This window comes from Lepus europaeus, chromosome 9 (genome assembly GCF_033115175.1).
Source record: "Lepus europaeus isolate LE1 chromosome 9, mLepTim1.pri, whole genome shotgun sequence".
Lineage (NCBI taxonomy): Eukaryota > Metazoa > Chordata > Mammalia > Lagomorpha > Leporidae > Lepus > Lepus europaeus.
This window is the reverse complement of record NC_084835.1, coordinates 61,654,247-61,676,634: the sequence shown is the minus strand read 5'-3', so window position 1 is coordinate 61,676,634 and position 22,388 is coordinate 61,654,247. Positions and strand designations below refer to the sequence as shown.

Below are 22,388 nucleotides of genomic sequence, written 5' to 3'. Positions count from 1 at the left end.
CAGTGAGAGCTCTCTGTTTATGAGATGAGTCCTGTGCCATGCACCGCACCACGTGGCACAAGGCTTGGGATTCCCATTGTAGGACCCATAGAGGGTCTGGGCAGCTGAGATTCGCCTCCCCTGGGACTCATGACATCAGGCAAGCTGGAGTGGAGACTTTCCTCCATTGCACTTTGCTGTTTCCTTCTGTGTAGCTTTACACATTTTATTTTCCCTTCCTGTCAAAGGAAGAGGCATTCTTCACTGTCTTAGGATAACCCCGTGCCTCCCTTAATCTCATCAAGATGGAGATGATGAGGTTTCATTTCTATACATTTTCTTCTCCTCTCCCCTGACTCTCACATCCTAACACAGGCTGGTCCTCGGTCCCTTCCAGGATTCTGTGCCAGTTTGTGGTCCAGTAGCTCCTCAGTTGCCGGAGGGCACATTGATGTCTGGAGAAGGGCGGGTAGTCCGTTGGGCTGTGAGCAGTCCTGTTTGAAGGATTTCACCTGTGATTTTGTTGGCTAATTTTGTTACATTTCTCCCAAGAACACTGAGGTCCCTCTGGTATCCTCAGCCACTGTTCCTTCTGTACCAAGCATTTGTATGCCACACTGGAACCGGGACACTGACCCTGTTTTCCCCGTTGTCCTCACCGCAGCAGCCGCCTCACTCACAGCCAGAGGAGGAGCGAGTCAGGGTAGACACGAGAATTTTCAAATAAGGGCTTGCATTCTTTTTAATTTTCATTTTCTGTGATTTTTTTTAAAAAATCAGTTAATTTAATGAATATTAAAGTTATTCATTTATTTGAGAGAGACAGAGAGAGCAAACAAGAGAACTCCATCTACTGGTTTATTCCCCAAGTGCCTGAGGCCAAATCTGGGAGCTAGGAGCTCAATCCAGGTCTTCCATGTGGGTGGGAGGGACCCAACTATTAGAGCCATCAAATGCTGCCTCCCAGGGTCTGCGTTATCAGGAAACTGGAGTCAGGATTCAGAGCTCAGAGTCAAACCCAGATACTCCAAAGTAGGAGGCGAGTGCCTTCACTGCTAGTGCAAATGCCGTGACCAAATAGTGGAGTTCTCTGAGCCTTTTATCCTGCCTGACTCCACCTACTGTTTGATACAGATACTCTCCCACAGGGTCATAGGGATGGTTGAACACCAGACACAACACGTGAAGTCCATGGCAGTTTATTGGCCAGCATACATACAGCCTTGGGAAGAAGACACTGCACACTATACAGGGCCCCATGTTGGGTGCACTGGGGCACAAAGTGAATTACCTGGGGCTGCAGGCTCTGTACTGCAAAGTCAGGTGTCCCCAGTTCCCTAAGAAGGTGTGTGGTTGACTTGTTAGAATAATTCCACAGGCTGGCAGGGAAGTGAAACCCACTACTAAGGCATGAGCAAGAACTTCCTTGGGGCCTCTGAGTGACGGGGATTGCTTGGCTGGTGGATCTTAACCATGGCAGCAGAGTCGGTGGAGAGGAGAGCTTGCTATTAGGCCATTCATGGTCCTCTCAGTTTTACCGGATGTCAAAGGAGTTCATGATGCTGAGCTGTATCTTAGGTCCCACAGCACACCCGTACTCCTACCCCTGCCTCTGGATTCTCTTTAGTCTGGGCTTATTTTATTTCCTTTCTCGTTTTCCTTCCTATCCTCCCATTCTATCTTTTACCTTCTTCCAAACTAGAGAAAACACAACAATGAGTTTCTATGGATGTTCTCTTCTTTCAGTGTGATATCGGAGAGACTTCTACTTTAGAGAGCCACGTCTTGTTCTTTCCTCTGCCTAGACATCTTCTACCTGGCACACATGCATGAGTGCACACACACACCCACACACACACACAAGCCCAGCCCACTGTGTGCTGCTGTAACAAAATAACCCCAACTGAGTAATTTCTAAAGAACAGAGATTCATTTCTTACAATTCTCAAGGCTGGCAAGGCCTTTGTGCTGTGTCACCCCACGGGGGAAGGAGTGTGGGGGTGCAGGTAGAGAGAGAGAGAAAGAGAGAATGAATAAACACAAAGGGACTAAACACATCCTTTTATTCTCCAGATAACAAACCCACTTTCATATTCCCATGGTAGCGGTGTTAATCCAATCAAGATGATGGTGCCTTCATGGCCCAGTCACCTCCTACATAGGTCACCTCTCAATTCCATCGCATTAGGAAGTATGTGTCTAACACGTGCTTTTGAAGCAGGGGGAACACATTTCAGCTAAAGCTCAAGCACACACCTTCGGTGCCAAAGGAGAGGAGAAAGACTTATTGCATCCAAAGCTGATGTTTTCTGTGCGTTCTCCTTCCTATCCAGGTCTTTCACGGAGGTCCAGAACGGCCTGATAGTGAGGTCTGTTTGGTTCCAAGCCCAGGCAGCTACCCAGGAAATCTTCCCAAAACAGGCTGTTCACTTCATTTCAAGTTCTTGTCTTGGGTTTGTCCCTACCTACTGCTGTTGGGTGTCTTGGGATTGGCAGATCTGTCTGGCCTCTCTGCTAAGGAACCACTTTACATGAAATTATCTTGGCCATGGCCTTTGAATTTTTTACTTTGAGCTTTTTTTGTTTGGTATGTGTGTGTGTATTGTGTTTGCTTCTTAAGGATTTGCTCTTCCCTTGCTAACAGTGTTGAGTTATGTTAGTCTAAGACTGAGAACATTTCCACAATTATCAAGCAAAATATTTACTTTTAATTTTCCAGGAATTTATGACTGTTTCTGATCTGTTACTAGAACACCTTGGTTTCCAGGGCCATTTTGGATCTTTCCTTATCAAAATATGTGCCTCCTTGACATGGAGTGATTAGGTAGGGGCAGAGGGAGTAACGTGCTGTCAGTCCTCCATCCTGAAGTTCTCCTGCACTGCCTCTTGAGCATTGCTGCCACTTAATAATGTATATTTTATTATTAATATAATATTTATACTTTGAAGAAAGTTAGAAATACAGAGAAGCAAGATGGAAATAGCAGTTTCTAAGGTCTTATATACCAGCTTATTTTTTCATGCATATCCGGTATGCTTAACTTGCAAAAGTTTTCCTCAATTGTGAAATGTAATAATATTTGCCTCTTAATTTGGGGGACATCATGTATTATAAATGTTGTAATATCTTACAACATATGCACAGGGCCCATAAGAAAGAAGCTGAAAGGAGTTTAGTCTCCAAATATATTTCCTGCACAGTGAAATATGGTGCTTTGCCAACATTTAGTGAATGGGAATGAAATATTTGATTCAGTCCTGTGTATTAATGAGGCAATCTGCTTAATGTATTTCCAATTCATAGTTTTTTAAACTGACTCTTCCTGGTTTTGAATTAGAAATCATTGCAGAATAGAGTTAGAAAGTCTCATTTCAAAGTAGCAAGGTTTTATCAGAAAGCTGCATCCTTTAGACAGGTAGAGGTTGACTTTTCTTATACAACAAGCTCAAGGGAGATGTCCATGACTGGTGTGGCTGCCCTGGCACAGAGCCACTGACTTTTTCATCTTTGCATTCTGCTGTCCTCTGCAACCAGGCTAATAGTTAATCCTCAGAGGCTACCTGGGCAACACAGACACTATGTCCATGCTCCTGGAAGAGCATCGGCCAGCTGATCCCATTCACTTTAACAAGAACACATTAGCTCTCCTGGGTGTCCCACTGGGTACAAGTCCACTTCTCCCATTGAACAAAACCATCACATGATCACACTTACTTGGGTAGACAGGTAGCATCGTGGAGTAAAATCATGCTATTCCTAAGAATAGCAAAGAAAAGTGAAATTTTGCAGGCAGCTAACATTGTCTGCCTCAGATAAATTCCGTTATAACACAGCATTTTTGAGGTTCCATATACTATGTTCAAATTATTAAGTGACATAATCAATGCTCAGGTAGTCCTTAACTCCGTGTAGCTCCACAGAATTGTGCATACGTGGGTATATATGTATAATTGTGTAATGAGTACACAGTCATATTTGAAAGCTACACCTGGATAAAAATGACTTTTGAAGTGTGAATGTTTGGACTAGTGATTATGATACCAGTGAAGACACCTGTGTCCCAAATTGGAGTACCTGGGTTCAAATCCTAGCTCTTGCTCCTGACTCCAGGTTTCTGCTAATGAAGACTCTGGGGGGCAGTGGTAGTGATTCAAGTATTTGAGTTCCTGCTACCCACATGGGAGACCTGGCTTCTGGCTTTGGCAATGCCCAGCCACAGATATTTCTGGTATTTGGAGAATGTGCCAATGGATGGGAGGTCTCTCTCTCTCTCTCTCTCTCTCTCTCTCTCTCTTCCCCTCCCCCTCTCCCTCCCTCAATAAATAAGTTTTTAAAACTTTAAAAGATGACTTTCATTTCTTTCATTAGACAGGTGCTTCTTGTGACAACCATACTACACAGCTGGATGGCACTGAAGAAGACAAGGAGCTCCGAGGAGTTATCACAAGTGGTCCCATGGTGAGTTACAGCAGGGGGATTGGGTGGGAGTGGCAGAGAAGCCACTTCTTCAAGATAAACACCCAGCACTTGGAAAAATTGCAACATCATTAAGATGTTTGGAAAACTGCAGCCGTCAGCATGCCTATCTGCCTTTGAGCAATTTATAAGAAAAAATACTCAGTAATTGTAAATGGGTTCAAGTTTAATAGGAAAATCAACAAATAACTGAATCTTTTCAGAACAGATTCAACCCTAAGGAGTCAATGATTATGAGTGTTTCTGGTTTTGGTAGATATTGTGTCCTTAAATTTTTTTCTTTAATTTGACACACTCTCTTAAAACTGTCGGTCCCACCAAGTCACACGTCTGCCTGCAGGAGCCGGAGCTTGGGTTTTCTGCTGTCCCCCCATAAGGACGGATCCTTGCTCCTGACAACACGGGAACCCTGAGTGTCCAATTCCTTTGTCTTTCTCTCTTCTCCCTTCCCTTTCCACAGCAGATGCCTCTACCCACCACTTCTCCAGAGCAGGGCAGTCAGCCAAACTTGAGGACAGTGATCAGACCTCAATTACTGTACCACAGGGCAAGATGGCTTTGATTATGGGACACGCAGAGCCTCTTCTCACATCTGTTTCTAATTGCAGTCCTATCCTAAACTGTCTTTCTCTCCCTTTGTGTAGTTTATGTAATTTCTTTTCCCTTTGGTTTTTCCATTTCCACATCTCTTCTCCTAGCTTCCTCCCAACCACAAAAAAAAAAAAAGCAAAATAGAAAATCCAAATAGTTTCTGTCTTCCCTGCAGAAGTGATATTTGAGGGGAAACTTTTATTTTGAAGGGGCAGTCATATACAAACCCAGGTGTGGCTACTCATACCTTTAGTCATTTTCCTTCCTAATGTAGAGGAGATAGCAGAGTCATTTCCAGAATGTTCTCCATTGGCTTTCTTCTTTGATGTTGTTTTGATGGCGCGTTAGGTAAATTTTGGAGAAGAACCCCATTCCTTCTATCTCTTTTTGACTAGGGCTGCTAGGATTATTTTTCCTCTTTCTTTAGTTATATTTTGTTGATTCTGCTAAGCTGTAGGAGAGAGAAGCTTGAGCGTCTGACTTAATTCTCATTTTTTCCCAGATAATAGTCTTTCTTATTACAGAAGTAACTTGAAAACTCCTTTATGTATTATAAATTCTCCATAATCTGGTACCTATTTCCAAACCTTAGTTCCTGTGAATTAACCACACAAATCTTCTACTTTTCAAACAGATCAAATTTCACTTTCAAAAAAAAAAATACCCAGCATTTTCCAGTGTGAACATTTTATTGAGTCCTTTCACACATCTTTCAATGGGCAAAAACTTTGAACAGATACTTCACTCAATAAGATTCAAGGATGGCAAATAAAATCTTGAAAAGCTAATCAGTATTGTTAATGATTAAGGAAATGCAAATAAAACATGTCTAGAAACCTGTAGAATGACTGAAATTAAAAAGACCAACCATACCAAGCAATGCCAAGATCTGAAGCTTTTAAACATTTCTGGTGGAAATGTGAAGTGGTATATCCACTTAAAAAATAATTTTGTCAGCTCTTAAAATGTTAGTACTATGCTTATCATAAGACCCAGCCATTCCTCTTACAAATCATATGTATCCATATAGAGTCTTATCTACAAATGTTCTTCGTAATAGACTCAAACTATAGAAAACAGCTCAGGCTTCCATCTGCAGGTTCATAAATGGTCATATATCTATCTACACAATGCAATACCACTCAGCAAAAAAAACCAATGAACTGATTATACGTACATCACAAAGTGATCTAAAAGTAATTATGCCAAGTGAAAGAAGCCAAAGAAATCCTTCAACCTACATAAAATTATAGAAAGCGTAGAGTCACCTAAGGTGAGAGCAAGAAAATTGGTGATTGGAGACGTGGGAGCAGGCTAGGAGAGGAAGGAGAAATTCCCAAGGGACATGAGGATGCTTTGCAGGTTACTGATTTTGTTCATTCTTTTGACTTTGGTAAAATGATTTGACCGGTCTAAATTTTTGTCTGAATTCTCAAATTCTATGCATTCTACACTCTAAAGTGGGTGATTAATTGTGTGTCAGCTCTATCTTAATAAACCAAAAAAGAGTCCATGTAAAATTGTACAATTTCATTAATAACCAAGTGTCTTGTAGTAAGCTTCTTCTAATAAAGGAGTATCCATGTATTACATGTGGTTGACCTGTGACTCTAAATCACAAATGCTGCTACATCCAGGCATTTACAAAAGATTTACATTCCAATCTAACCTGTCCTACAAATCACTTCTTACATGGATGAAGAAAGATATTTTCCTTATGTTCAGTCAACATAAATGAAATATTCAGTTGAGATGTTAGTTTATTGAAAAGGCAAAGCAATCCATCTAGTTAACTTCCAATGCCATAAGTGAAAATCAAATAGCTACACTTTCTATTGATTCATAATTCACTGCAAAATACAATCATACCATCTGTTAAAAATCACCAGTTGCATCTGTGTTTGCTTCATATTGAAAAACTAAGGAACCTTGATTTACACAAGAGCTTGTTTTATTAACATAGCAAAAAGTTGGTGGTGAAGGATGGTATAACTACAAAACAATGCAGTGGGAATCCAAGTGCGGACCTCTAACATTTTCCTTTTGTGATATCCCTTAGCATGTAGTTTTAATCCTCATACCTACAAGATATATATCATGTTGATGTCCTTATTAGCTGATTTTTTAGAAAGCTTTTATTTGATAAATATAAATTTCATAACTACAACTTTTGGGTTATAGCGGTTCTTCCCCCCCATACCCGCCCTCCCACCCACAAACCATTCCATCTTCTACTCCCATTCCCATCCCATTCTTCATTAAGATTCATTTTTAATTATCTTTATATACAGAAGATCAACTTAGTATATACGAAGTAAAGATTTCAACAGTTCGCACCCACACAGACACACAAAGTATAAAGTACTGTTTGTGTAGTAGTTTTACCATTAATTCTCATAGTACAACACATTAAGGACAGAGATCCTACAAGGAAGTAAGTGCATAGTGACTTCTGTTGTTATTTTTAAACTTTTATTTAATAAATATAAATTTCAAAAGTACAACTTTTGGATTATAATGGCTTTTCCCCCCATACCCGCCCTCCCATCCGCAACCATCCCATCTTCCACTCCCTCTCCCATCCCACCCTTCATGAAGATTCATTTTCAATTATCTTTACATACAGAAGATCAACTTGGTATATACTAAGTAAAGATTTGAACAGTTTGTACCCACACAGATACACAAAGTATAAAGTACTGTTTGAGCAGTAGTTTTACCATTAATTCGCATAGTACAACACATTAAGGACAGAGATCCTACATGGGAGCAAGTGTACAGTGACTCTCGTTGTTGATTTTAACAATTGACACTCTTATTTATAATGTCAGTAATCACCTGAGGCTCTTGTCATGAGCTGCCAAGGCTATGGAAGCCTCTTGAGTTCACAAACTCCAACCTTATTTAAACAAGGCCATAATCAAAGTAGAAGTTCTCTCTTCCCTTTTGAAAAAGGTACCTCCTTCTTTGTTGGCATCTTATTTCCACCGGGATCTCACTCACAGAGATCGTTAATTTAGGTCATTTTTTTTTTTTTTTTTTACCACAGTGTCTTGGCTTTCCATGCCTGAGAAACTCTCATGGGCTTTTTAGCTGTATCCAAATGCCTTAAGGGCTGATTCTGAGGCCAGAGTGCTGTTTAGGGCATTTGTCATTCTGTGAGTCTGCTGTGTATCCCACTTCCCATGTTGATCATTCCTTCCTTTTTACACTTGATCTTAGCCAAAAGGCCGAGAAGCGATATTCCCTCCTTTTTAATTCTATCAGTTAGTATGAGCAGACACTAGTCTTGTTTATGTGATCCCTTTGACACTTTATCCTATCTTTATAATCAATTATGAACTAAAACTGATCACTTTGACTAGTGAGATAGCATTGGTACATGCCAGATTGATGGGATTGATTTGGAATACACTGGCACGTTTCTAGCTCTACTATTAGGGGTAAGTCTGAGTGAACATGTGCCAAACTGTACATCTCCTCCCTCTCTTATTCCCACTCTTGATTTAACAGGGATCAATTTTCAGTTGGATTTAAACTTCTAAGAATAATTGTGCATTAATTAAAGAGTTCAACCAATGGTATTAAGTAGAAGCAAAAAAAAAAAATACTAAAAGGAATAAAATAGTAAGTTGTTCCTCTACAGTCAGAACAAGGGCTGATGAAGTCATTGTTTCTCATAGAGTCCATTTTACTTCTACAGGTTTCCTTTTAGGAGCTCAGTTAGTTGTCACATATTAGGGAGAACATATGATATTTGTCCTTTTGGGACTGGCTTATTTCACTAAGCATGATGTTTTCCAGATTCCTCCATTTTGTTGCAAATGACTGGATTTCATTTCTTTTTACTGCTGTGTAGTATTCTATAGAATACATATCCCATAATTTCTTTATCCAGTCTTCTGTAATGGGCATTTAGGTTGATTCCGTGTCTTAGCTATTGTGAATTGAGTTGCAATAAACATTGAGGTGCAAATAGCTTTTTTTTTTTTTTTTTTTTTTTTTTTTGCCAATTTAATTTCCTTTGGGTAAATTCCAAGGAGTGGGATGGCTGGGTCATGTGATAGGGCTATATTCAGGTTTCTGAAAAATCTCTAAACTGCCTTCCATAGTGGCTTTAGCAGTTTGCATTCCCACCGACAGTGGGTTAGTGTCCCTTTCTCCCCACATCCTCACCAGCATCTGCTATTAGTTAATTTCTAAATGTAAGCCATTCTAACCGGGGTGAGGTGAAACCTCATTGTGGTCTTGATTTGCATTTTCCTGATTGCTAGTGATCCTGAACATTTTTTCATGTGTCTGTTGGCTGTTTGGATTTCCTCTTTTGAAAAATGTCTATTTAGATCCTTGGCCCATCTCTTAAGTGGGTTGTTTGTTTTGTTGTTGTGGAGTTTCTTGATCTCTTTGTAGATTCTGGTTATTAATTCTTTATCAGTTGCATAATTTTCAAATATTTTTTCCCAGTCTGTTGGTTGCCTCTTTACTTTCTTGACTGTTTCTTTCACAGTATAGAAACTTCTCAATTTGATGCAATCCCAAATGTAAATTTTGGCTTTGACTGCCTGTGCTTCTGGGGTCTTTTCCAAGAAGTCTTTGCCTGTGCCTAAATCTTGCAGGGTTTCTCTAATGTTCTCTAATAATTTGATGGTGTCGGATCATGGGCTTAGATCCTTAATCCATGTTGAATGGATTTTTGTATAAGGTGTAAGGTAGGAGTCTTGCTTCATGATTCTGCACGTGGAAATCCAGTTTTCCCAGCATCATTTATTGAATAGACTGTCCTTACTCCAGGGATTGGTTCTGGATCCTTGATCAAATATGAGTTGGCTGTAGATGTTTGGGTTGATTTCTGGTATTTCTATTCTGTTCCATTGGTCTATCCACCTGTTTCTGTACCAGTACCATGCTGTTTTGATAACTACTGCCCTGTAGTATGTCCTGAAATCTGGTATTGTGATGCCTCCGGCTTTGTTATTGTTGTACAAGATTGTTTTAGCTATTCGAGGTCTCCTGTGCCTCCATATGAATTTCAGCATCATTTTTTCCAGATCTGAGAAGAATGTCTTTGGTATTTTGATTGGTATTGCATTGAATCTGTAAATTGCTTTTGGGAGAATGGACATTTTGATGATGTTGATTCTTCCAATACATGAGCATGGAAGATTTCTCCATTTTTTGGTATCCTCTTCTATTTCTTTCTGTAAGGTTTTGTAATTTTCATCGTAGGGATCTTTAATGTCCTTGGTTAAGTTTATTCCAAGGTATTTGATTGTTTTTGTAGCTATTGTGAATGGGACTGATCTTAGCAGTTCTTTCTCAGCCATGGCATTGCCTGTGCATACAAAGGCTGTTGATTTTTGTGCATTGATTTTATATCCTGCTACTTTGCCAAACTCTTCTATGAGTTCCAGCAGTCTCTTAGTAGAGTTCTTTGGATCCCCTAAATAAAGAATCATATCATCTGCAAAGAGGGATAGTTTGACTTCTTCCTTCCCAATTTAAACAAAATTGAAACACCATTGGCCCAACTAACTGAAAAAAGGAGAGAGAAGACTCAAATCAATAAAATCAGAGATGGAAACGGGGATGAAACAACATACCCCACAGAAATAAAAAGAGTCATCAGGAATTACTACAAAGAGTTGTATGCCACCAAACAGGGAAACACATCAGAAGTGGATAGATTCCTGGACACATACAACCTACCTAAATCGAACCATGAAGACATAGAAAACCTAAACAGACCCATAACCGAGTCAGAAATTGAATCAGTAATAAAGGCCCTCCAAACAAAGAAAAGCTCAGGACCGTATGGATTCACTGCTGAATTCTATCAGACATTTAAAGAAGAACTAACTCCAATTCTTCTCAAACTATTCAGAACATTTGAAAGAGAGGGAATCCTACAAAATTCTTTCAGCGAAGCCAGCATCACCTTGATTCCTAAACCTGAAAGAGATGCAGCAGAGAAAGAGAATTACAAACCAATTTCCCTGATGAACATAGACGCAAAAATCCTCAATAAAATTCTGGCTAATAGAATGCAACAACACATCAGAAAGATCATCCACCCATACCAAGTGGGATTTATCCCTGGTATGGTTCAGTGTTCGCAAATCAATCAGTGTGGTACACCACATTAACAAACTGCAGAGGAAAAACCATATGAATTAACTCAGTAGTTGCAGAGAAAGCATTTGATAAAATACAACACCCTTTCATGATGAAAACTCTTAAGCAAATTGGGTATAGAAGGAACATTCCTCAACACAATCAATGCAATTTATAAAAACCCACGGCCAGCATCCTATTGAATGGGGAAAAGTTGGAAACATTTCCATTGGTACCAGACAGGGATGCCCACTCTCAACACTGCTATTCAGTATAGATCTGGAAGTTTTAGCAGGAGCCATTAGGCAAGAAAAAGAAATTAAAGGGACTCCTGTTGTTGATTTAACAATTGATACTCTTATTTATAATGTCAGCAATCACCTGAGGCTCTTGTCATGAGCTGCCAAGGCTATGGAAGCCTCTTGAGTTCACAAACTCCAACCTTATTTAGACAAAGCCGTAATCAAAGTGGAAGTTCTGTCCTCTCTTCAGAGAAAGTTACCTCTTTCTTTGATGATCCCTTCTTTCCACTGGGATCTCACTCACAGAGATCTTTTTTTTTCTTTTTTTCTTTTTTCTTTTTTCTTTTCTCTTTTTTTTTTTTTTGCCAAAGTGCCTTAGCTTTCCATGCCTGAGAAACTCTCATGGGCTTTTTAGCTGGATCCAAATGCCTTAAGGGCTGCTTCTGAGGCCAGAGTACTCTTTAGGGCATTTGCCATTCTATGAATCCTGCTTCCCATATTGGATCATTCTCTTCTTTTTAATTCTCTCAATTATTATTAGCAGATATTGGTCTTATTTCTGTGATCCCTTTGACACTTTATCCTATCTTTATAATCAATTATGAACTTAAACTGATCACTTTAAATAGTAAGATGGCATTGGTATCTGCCAACTTAATGGGGTTTGGAGTCCCATGGCACATTTCTAGCTTTATCATTAGGGATAAGTCCCAGACTGTATATCTCCTCCTTCTCTTATCCCCACTCTCTTTTTTTTTTTTTTTTATTTTGGACAGGCAGAGTTAGACAGTGAGAGAGAGAGACAGAGAGAGAGTTATAGAGAGTAAGAAAGAGACAGAGAGAAAGGTCTTCCTTCCATTGGTTCACTCCCCTAATGGCCGCTACAGCCGGCACTGCACAGATCCAAAGCCAGGAGCCAGGTGCTTCCTCCCAGTCTCCCATGCGGGTGCAAGGACCTAAGCACTTGAGCCATCCTCCACTGCCCTCCTGGGCCACAGCAGAGAGCTGGACTGGAAGAGGAGTATCCAGGACTAGTACCCAGTGCCCCAACAGGGACTAGAACCCCGGGTGCTGGCGCTATAAGCAGAGGATTAGCCAAATGAGCCATGGTGCCGACCCTCCCACTTTTATTTTTAACAGGGATCAATTTTCAGTTGGATTTAAACTTCTAAGAATAATTGTGCATTAAAGAGTTCAACCAATGGTATTAAGTAGAAAAATAAAATACTAAAAATAATAAAATAGTAAACTGTTCCTTGACAGTCAGAATAAGGACTGATCAAGTCATTGTTTCTCATAGTGTCCATTTTACTTCTTCAGGTTTCCTTTTAAGTGCTCAGTTGGTTGTCACCAATCAGGGAGAACATATGATATTTGTCCCTTTGGGACTTGCTTATTTCGCTCAGCATGATGTTTTCCAGATTCCTCCATTTTGTTGCAAATGATTGGATTTCACTTTTTTTTTTTTGATAGATTTTATAGTCTCAATATGACATTATGATTTTTATTGTTTTTCTTGCTTGAGTTGCTTCTCTACTTCATAAATAAGCTTCACTTTTTCACTGTTTTTTTTTTTTTTATGTGTTGCAGGAGTCATAAACTTTCACAAGGATTTTCTCTTTATTTAATTCATTTTGGTCAACACTCAGTCCTGTTCCTCTGAGACCTGTTTTTTAATTCTCTTCAATTCCTGAACATTTTCTTCTATTATATCTTAAATTATGCCTTCTCCCCATTTTCTATGTGCCGCCTTTCTAGAACACATATTAGATGTCTGTTACTTTGCTAAAATTGAACTTTATTGTCTCATTTTTTTCTCATACTAATCTGTTTCTCCTTTGCTCCACACTTTTTCAACTTGTGCCCAAGATTAGTAGATTTATTTTCTTGATCATTATTATATTATTCAGCTTGTCTCTTTTTATCAGGCCCAGATTCCATTACCAATTCCAGCTTTGGAGGTGCCCCCTGGGAAACATCAAGTACCTTGGTCCCTGTCACCTATAAGGGGACTCAGACTGAGGTCCAATCTCCTGACTTCAGCCTGGCCCGGACTTAGCTGTTGTAGGTATTTGGGGAATGAATCAATAGTTGGAAAATCTCTGGATCTCTTTGTTTATGTCTGTGTCTCTCTCTCTTTCAAATAAAAATTAAAATTAAAAAAAAAACTTAAAAATAAAAGTCCATGGAGAAATGGAGTTAAAAGGCAAGTTTAAAAAATTAATGAATCAGTAACTTTAGTTATTAACTAAAGCCCATCGATTAGATGTGAGCGATTACTTCTGACCAAGACCACCAAACCTCATGGTCTTCCTGTCCAGCTCCCTAGCCTCCCTTCCAGTGCTACTCCCCATGTCTATCAAAGCCCCATCACAACAGAGAAATGTGATGAGACATACTCAGGGACTCCACCTGACAAAACCTAGTGTGGAAGATGTTCCCCAAATCAGAAAATACCAGCACAGTTGCAAAGGACTCCAGCTCTTTGGGCCGCTAAAGTTTTTGCACAGCTGAATATTAATTAGTTTTTCACTTGATTCCTATAGGAAACTGTTGTGTAATTCCTTTCAGTTGAGTAGATCTGTGGTTCCAAAAAGCCAATATTGTTGTGAGTGAGTGGGCTGTGCTTAACATTAAGGTGTACAGAGGGAGTGGACTGGTTAGTATACACTCTCCCTAAACTCTGGTTTGTTACTTCCAGACAAAGCTGACTTTGGTTTCGTTCTTCCTCTGGAATTCCTTCTCCTTTAAATCCCTGTACTCATGCTAGGAACATGCCTGTCCCCTAGTCACTTAATTACCTTTATTTATATTGCATTTCTTGGGACTTTGCCTATGAGTATATAAGGGGCTGTATAGCACTATTTAAGTGGGGAGAGGCCCACCTGGCTTCCATCTCTGTAAACTCTGCTTAACTGTTTATGGCTCCTTCCTTCTTGTTCATTCTATACTATTTGTTTTCTGCTTCCCCTCACTAGAAATTGTTTATGCTGCTTTTCAGTAGAAATTTTTATCCCACCAAACACATCTGATTTGCTTTACATCTATAGATATCTCCATTGGTATGCTATGGAAGTCTTTGCTGGTTTCTAATGCTGTTAAAAATGTTTGTTTAGGCATGGGTGCTGTGGTGCAGCAGGTTAAGGTGCACCTTGGGTACCCACATCCCAAATCAGTATGCTGACTTTGACTCCCAGCTACTTTCCTTCTTATCCAGCTTCCTGCTAATGTGCCTGGGAGGCAGCAGATGATAGCCCAGGAACTTGGGTTCTTGCCACCCATGTGGGTGACCTAGATGGAGTTTCTGGCTTCCCTCTTACCCAGCCCCCACTGTTGTAGATATTTAGGGAGTAAACCACTGGATGGAATATCTCTATTTCTCTGTGTCTGTCTCTGTCACTCTGCCTTTCAAATAAGTAAATAAATCGTTTTAAAAATCTGTTCCTTTAAAAATATGTATAATATGTATTTTTTTTCTTCCATTTGTAGTGATTTCGGGTAGGGGAGGTGGAAAACAATTGACAGTTAATCATCTTCACTTAAATTTTTTTTCTCGTTCCTGTATTACATTTTATTTTTTTAAAAAAGGCTTTATTCATTAAAATTTTTAATTCTTATTAATTTCAAAGGGATAGAGAGAAAGACCTTCTGCTTGCTGATTCACTCCCCAAATGTCTGCAACAGCCAGGGATGGGCCTAGCTGAAGCCAGGATCCCAGAACTCCATCCAGGTCTACCACTGTATGAGTACAAGTTTGCATTCTGGCTGCTCTGCTTCCAATCCAGTTCCCTGCTAATGCACCTGGGAAAGCAGCAGAAGATGGCCCAAGTACTTAGGCCCCTGGCACCCCAGTGGGAAGCCCAAATGGAGTTCCTGGCCCAGTACTGGCTCTGTTGTGGCCATTTGGGAAGTGAACTAACAGATGAAAGATTTCTCTGTCTCCCTTTCTCTTTCTCTGACTTTCAAATAAATACATAAATCTCCTTTGCTAAAAAAAAAAAAAAGTAGGAACTGTGTTGCTTCCCCTGGAGATGCTCAATTGAACTGGTCCCAGTCTGATGTGGCAGCTGCATGTTGGCAGGGACCCAAACCTTCTGTCTCTGCCATCCTTCGCAGCACCCACCATCCTTATTTGTGCAAGGTGCAGCAACTCCAGGCTGTCGTCCATGGCCCTGTCCTGATGTGAGTCAGCTGACCTTACTGTTTTTACTGAGAAGCCGGGGTTTTCCTGGAAGCATTCTTGGTAAGATCACTCTTACACCTTGTTGACCACACTCATCACATGATCCTTCTTAGCTGTCCTTGCTGCAAACAAACTGGAAATCAAGGTGTTTTTTTTTTTTGTTTTTTTAATTTAAAAACAAACTTCTTAGTATTAACCCAAGGTGTTATTAAGACTGTTGGAGTTTGTGACAGTACAGAGCAGTGTCTGCATAGAGACCAGTGTCTGTGATGGCTGGCATCTCAGTGGCTCACAACAGAGCTGGACGAGGCTGGATACTGTTGTCTATGCACAGGCAGTGAATATTGTACATAAGACCACAGGCATCTCAGTGTGTACACATAGTGGTATGGAATAGGCAGTACGTTAGAAAGTCTCTTCCTGATTAAGAATGGCACTTTTATTTTTCCATTTAGCCAGATGATGCTTCTCTCAACAGTACCACCCTGTCTGATGGAGCCCAGGATGAAGAAGGGAGTTTTGCAGTTCCCAGGAGCGGCTCCAGGGTAAGTCCTCAGCTATCAATGTGATTTCATTTCAAGGCAAAAGCTGCAACTAATGTAGGAAGCAGTTTTTTCAAGACAGATTTTAAAAAAATCCTTGAACTAAGACTGCAAAGAAACCACAGCTACCAGGAGGTTGATCAACTTCATAACAATGAGGAAGAAGCAAACTCAACCCTCAGAAATGAATAGATTTCAGTTGAAAGGAAGACTCCGTGAATTCCTACTGCTGTGGCCAAAAGTCCAAGAACATTCTTCACATGTATCAGTGAGGAGGGATTTGTTAACGTGGCTGAAAAGCCCACGAGAGCAGTTCAGGTGTGGAAAGCCGAAACACTATGGCAAAAAGTGTCCTACGTGAAGGACCTCTGTGGGTGAGACCCTAGTGGAAAGAAGCGGCTATCAAAGAAGGATGTGCTTTTCTCTGAAGGGAGGAGAGTTCCACTTTGCTTTTGGCCTTGTCTAAATACTGAAGGAGTTTGTGGATTCAAAAGGCTTCCCTAGCCTAGGCAGCTCATGTCAAGAGCCTCAGGTAATCACTGACATCATACATAAAAGTATTAATTGTTAACAACAGGAGTCACTGTGCACTAGCTTCTCATGCAGGACCCCTCTCCTCAAAGAATTGTATTATGAGAGCAAATAGTAAAACCTGTTCTCAAAGAATCCTTTCCTTTTAGTGTATTAAGTGCAGGATATTCTTATGTCTCATAAGTTATAGTTATGTCTAAGTGCTTGCAAAAGATGCATCATTCTTGAGTTCTTCTTAAAAGATAATTAAGTTTCTCAAAAAAAAAAAAAAGAATGCTAAAAAAAAGAAGCAAAATTAACTTCGAGATGCAATGACTTTGAACAGCCCTTGTCTGGACCGTTGAGGAACATGTTTTTTTGTTGTTGTTTGTTTTGTTTTTTTCCTTTTCTTTCTCATACAAATTGTTGAACTCTTTAGCTAGAATAGAGTTAATCTGTTGTGTATAAAGTTAATTGAAAATAGATATTAGTAAAAAAAAAATAAAACTGGGAATAGGAGAGAGAGGAGGAAGAAGGATGGGAGAGTGGATGGGAGTGTGGGTATGGTGGGAAGAATTACTATGTTCCTAAGTTGTATTTATGAAATGCATGTAAAGAAAGAAAGAAAGATTAGGTTCACTTTCATCAAAGTATCATCAAAATTTTTTTTCTATACTTGGAAGTTTTTTTTTTCAGATTAACTTGGAAAAAAGACTAAGCCACCCTTAAAAATCTTATTAGGACATTATTAAGAATTTAATTTGGACATTAATGTCAAGGATAGAATTCATATATTAAAACATTGAGTAACAATGACGTCCCATTGAGTAACAATGACTATGCCATAATATTTATTTGTGTCCTCTATCCTTCAATAAAATTCCATAACTTTATTTCTTTAAGTGTTACACATTTCTTCACGAGTTAATTGCTGGGAACATAACAGTTTGCATTGGTATTTTAAGTAGGAGGATTTTCTATCGTATTTCTAGCTTATTTTGCAGAGATGCAAGGAAAGTAGTTATTTTTGTTTCTTACAACACTGTCCTATGTAGCTTCCTTTATGCAACTTTTTTTTTTTTTTTGACAGGCAGAGTTAGACAGTGAGAGAAAGAGAGAGACAGAGAGAAAGGTCTTCCTTCCATTGGTTCACCCCCCAAACGGCCGCTACAGCTGGCGCGCTGTGCCGATCCGAAGCCAGAAGCCAGGTGCTTCCTCCTGGTCTCCCATGAGGGTGCAGGACCCAAGCACTTGGGCCATCCTCCACTGCCTTCCCTGGCCACAGCAGAGAGCTGGACAGGAAGAGGAGCAACCGGGACAGAATCCAGTGCCCCAACCGGGACTAGAATCCAGAGTGCAGGTGCCACAGGTGGAGGATTAGCCTAGTGAGGCGTGGCGCTGGCCCTTTTATGCAACTTTAAAACTAAGAATTTTTTCATTTTATTTTGTGATTTTGGTAGATAACACTTGCATATACTCTAGTTTTATTTACTCTATCTTTAATATAACTATTCATCTTAATTCTTTCCCTTGTATTAATTGACTAATCATAATAACTTGTAATATTGATTTATAATTTGGGGGAACCTTTGATAAGTTCTTGATTTTTGTCAATAATTCTCCTAATATTTCATCATTAAGTAGACTGTTTGTTCTAGGTTGCTGAGCCTCATAATTGCTTTAATCAGGAATAGAGGTTGGAGTATATCAAATGATTGTCCAGTATCTATTTAATCAATATATTGTTTTCTTCCTTAAATCAATTACTTAAGGAAATTACATGGATAGATTTTTCTAATATCATATTATAATTGCTTAGATGAACACTGCTTGTTGTGTCATTCTTTTTTTTATTATGCTGCAGGATTTTGTTTACTTTTTTAGAATTTTAATGTCTATTCTAGCAAAGGATTATTCTATATACATACTCATTTAGAGTTTTTACCAGTGTTAAGTTAACCTTTATGTAAATATGATGAGAGCTTTGTTATACTTTACAGGATTTTTGAGTCACTTAATAAACTATGATGTAAATATATATGATGTATATCTATGCATATCTACAATTTAGTATAAGTACATTTATGATATAATTTGTTAGTAAGGTCTCCTAGGCCTGATATCATTGTAGGCATAAAGCATTGGTTATTTTTTCATTGAATACAGATTAATGCTGGTATAGTCTACGTGTTCTACGAAGCCATATAATTCATTGAGCATTTCCAAACTAATTTTTATAAATTTATATGATATGTACATATATACATATACATTTATTTACATGTGTAGCTTTTAAATCGTCTGTGAAGGCAAATATAAAGGGTCTTCAACAATTTCATGGAAAATATGTATGATGTAATGTGTATGATGAGAAAACTATACAGCAATTCCAAAAATTTTTGCACCAAAATAAACTTGTCTTTTAATTCCATATTTCCATGAACTTTTTGAATTAGCCACATATTGCATTTTTTAAAAAGTTTACTTATTAATTTGAAAGGCAAAGTGAGAGGGAGAGACAGCTCTCCCACCTGCTGGTTCACTCCCCAAATGGCTGCAACAGCTAGGTCTGGGCCCAATCAAAGCCAAGAGCCTGGAATTCCATCCAGGACTCCCAGGTAAGTGGCAGGGGCCCAAGCACTTGGGCCATCCTCCACTGTTTTCCCAGGCACATTAGCAGGGAGCTGGATCAGAAGTGGAGCAGCCTGCATTTCTACTGATACTCAACTGAGATGATGACATCGCAGACAGTGGCTAACCCACTTGCCACAATGCCAGCCTCAATATTGCAAATTTTATTCCTCAAATTTATATCTTTTGTCCTAAATCAGAACTGTAAATAGTTTATTCTATCAACAGTTTTTTTCGTTAATAACGTTTATTTTTAAAGATGTATTTTATTTATTTGAAAGGGAGATAGAGAAATCTACCATCTGATGGCTCATTCCCCAGCTCACTCCCTTGGGGCTGGGCCAGGCCAAAGCCAGGAGCCCGAAACTTTGTCCTGCTTTACCCGAGAGGGGTCTTTTGTTTTGTTCTGTTCTGTTTCTAACCCTTACAGTTCCAAGTCTCAGTGTCTCTGCCTGGCCTTCTCTGCCTTCCATAATTTGAACTTACTCTCTTGAGTAATTGGTTTCCTGTATTTTTCTAATATCGTGAGTCAATTCCTGACATGCCAGTCTCTTGTACTGAAATGCTCCAGACATCTCTGTACTTGCAATGTCTGTTTGCATTTCTGACCTGAATGCTTTTGCCCACCTCCCCTGCCTTTTGAAAGTGTCTTCCATCACGCTTCCTTGAGTTGTAGGGCAAGCTCAGCCACCTCTGCGTGGAAAACCTTCTGGGCGGTGCTTCTTCCTTCTTTGGTGCTTTGCAATTCGTCAGCTTGCATCATGGGTATTAGCTCTCAACAGTGATTTGTCTTTTAATAATGTTCCACAAATACTGTTCTGCTATCCTCAATATAAGGAGCTCAAAAGCAGGAATTGGGACTCCAACTTCTGCTTCCTCAAGAAAGTCCCAGGGTGATTTACATGACCAGAAGCCCTGTACTGAGTAGAGGACAGCCAGCGGGCTAGAGGCCAGGTACACCAGCTCAGCAGTGGGCGCTTCCACTCCGCACATTCACTAGGGCTGGTTCAGCATCCCACACCTCCAACTTCAAGCCCCAAATGAATAGGAGCCAACAGTCTCTCACTCTTCAGAAAAGTCCTCTCCCGAAGAGGTGAGCTATTTCAAAGTCTAACAAAGCATTTCTTTTTTGGTAAGCTGAAGAAAATCCCTGAAAAGTTGTCCACTTCCTTTTTTTAGCGATTTTTTGTATGAGAAATCTCCGTTCTGTGGTGTGGTTTTGAGCAGCACCAAAAGTCTGGTGGTCAGCGAAGTAGATGGCCCTAGACTTTGGTGTTTTCGTTCCTCACCACCTCCGTTATTTGGACATCTATGTGTTAATAACTGGCTCTCTATTTACTTGCTCGTTACACAATTACAAGTGTATCATCTCCTTTGAAATAAAATAGGAATAAAGAGGAACACAGGCTCAGCATTCAAGACTCCCTTGTGCAATTTGTAGCTCATGTTAAAAGATCTTTTATGAAGCAGGTGTTCCGTTATTGCTAAATAAACATACGGATAAAAGAAACAACATCAGGCTCTGGGGGATAAAGAGCAGATTTTACGTGTGAATAGCATGTACAAGATTCTTGATGGTACAGCGATATTCACAGCCTCTCACACAGTCAGATAATAACTCCCACATCAAAATGTGTGGGATGTGCAGATAAATTTTTGGTAGGACTTGTGTATAACTTTTTTTATTAGTACTCAAGCAGACCTGAACGGTAAGGAGGGTGCTGGGCAGGACTCTGCGAGGGTAGATTCTCAACTTCTGATACTATCGCAGTGGAGCTGAGGGCTATGGAAAAGTACCCAGGAAAGTACCCAGTTAGTGAAGAGGGGAAACTGGGGAACATTTTGTGGCACAGCTCCTGAAGTTGCCACATGAGATGCCCACATTCCATAACAGAGTGCCCGGTTCAAGTCTTGGCACCATGACTTCCCCTACAGCCTCTTGCTATGCCTGGGAGGTAGCAGATGATGGCCGAGGAATTGAGTTGTGAGCACCATCACGTGGGAGACCCAGATGAAGTTCCTGGCTTCATTCTGGCCCAGCCCCGACTGTTGCCAGCATCTGGGGAGTGAATGAGTGAATGAAAGACGTTCTGTTTCTCCTTCTCTGTCACTCTGACTTTCAAATAAATAAGTAAATCTTAAAAAAAAAAAAAACGGGGGGGTGGGGGGAGGGATGACTCAAAAGAAAAGATAATTGTTTGCTTATATTTGCTCTGTATTTTGAAGTGGGACTATTAATACGTTAATTTTATGTGAAAATTATATAGTTAAGATAAAATGCATCTTGATTAATAAATTATAATTACCAAAGGATTTGACATCAAACTTTACATTTGGTATGCTTTGGCAAAGTAATAAGCAGTCAGTATGTAAGAGCTAAGAAGGAGGAGTGATCCAGACTTGGACGGAATTCCCTTTTGAGAAAACTGTGGGAGCTGTACGTGTCTCCTCTGAAAGCAGAAACAAAGGAAATCTGATGCAGGTCCTTTACAAAATCAAGAAATGCTTCCTGTGAAAAGCACTCTTGTTCTGCACAGCATAAATCCGATGAAAATATGGGGTTCCATGAATGTGATGTGTGGTAAAACGTTTTGTGCTCTCTCCCCCTTGCTTGGCAGTCTATACTTGAGGCGATCCCTGACATACCAGTTCATTCCAATGGATCTGCAGGCCCGGGACAGTCGCTGCAGACCGCAGTGAGTGGTGAGTGACATAGCCTCCTCCTGCACCGAAGCTGTGTCTCCTGGCCTCCGTGCACTCAGTACCATTAGCGGTGAATGTCTACAGGCAGGATGCAACCATGCTTCCTCCCCATTCGGATTCCATCACTTGCACACTCGCTCCTCCCACCTGCCTCCAGTCACCCCATTCTAGCACACCACGCAGAACTAACTCATGGAGCCAGATTGGAAGCAGAATCTTTCCCGCCTTCACAATCCTTGCATCATATAGAAACTACAGACCTGGGTAGTGTCTTTGAGTAGAGGCGTCTTTCTGGCGTGCTCTGGGTGTGCTCTCCAGTCACCAGCAGGCCAGGAAGCACCCCACTCCCCAGTTGTTGCTCAGGTGTATGCAACACCAGAGCAGCTTGTGGTAGACAACCACAAGGTTAGCTTTTACCT

The 22,388-nt window shown here is 40.1% G+C and overlaps 1 protein-coding gene across 3 annotated transcripts in view; it reads left to right on the top strand.

The window, feature by feature from the left end:
- ARHGAP28 (Rho GTPase activating protein 28) overlaps positions 1 to 22,388 on the top strand; it is a 203,331-nt gene that overhangs the window by 132,342 nt on the left and 48,601 nt on the right. For all 3 annotated transcript variants that reach the window (XM_062201379.1, XM_062201380.1, XM_062201381.1), the window contains 3 exons: positions 4,349 to 4,438; positions 16,039 to 16,128; positions 21,885 to 21,969. In XM_062201379.1, the coding sequence (XP_062057363.1) occupies positions 4,349 to 4,438; positions 16,039 to 16,128; positions 21,885 to 21,969 (265 nt within the window). The remainder of the gene's footprint in view (positions 1 to 4,348; positions 4,439 to 16,038; positions 16,129 to 21,884; positions 21,970 to 22,388) is intronic.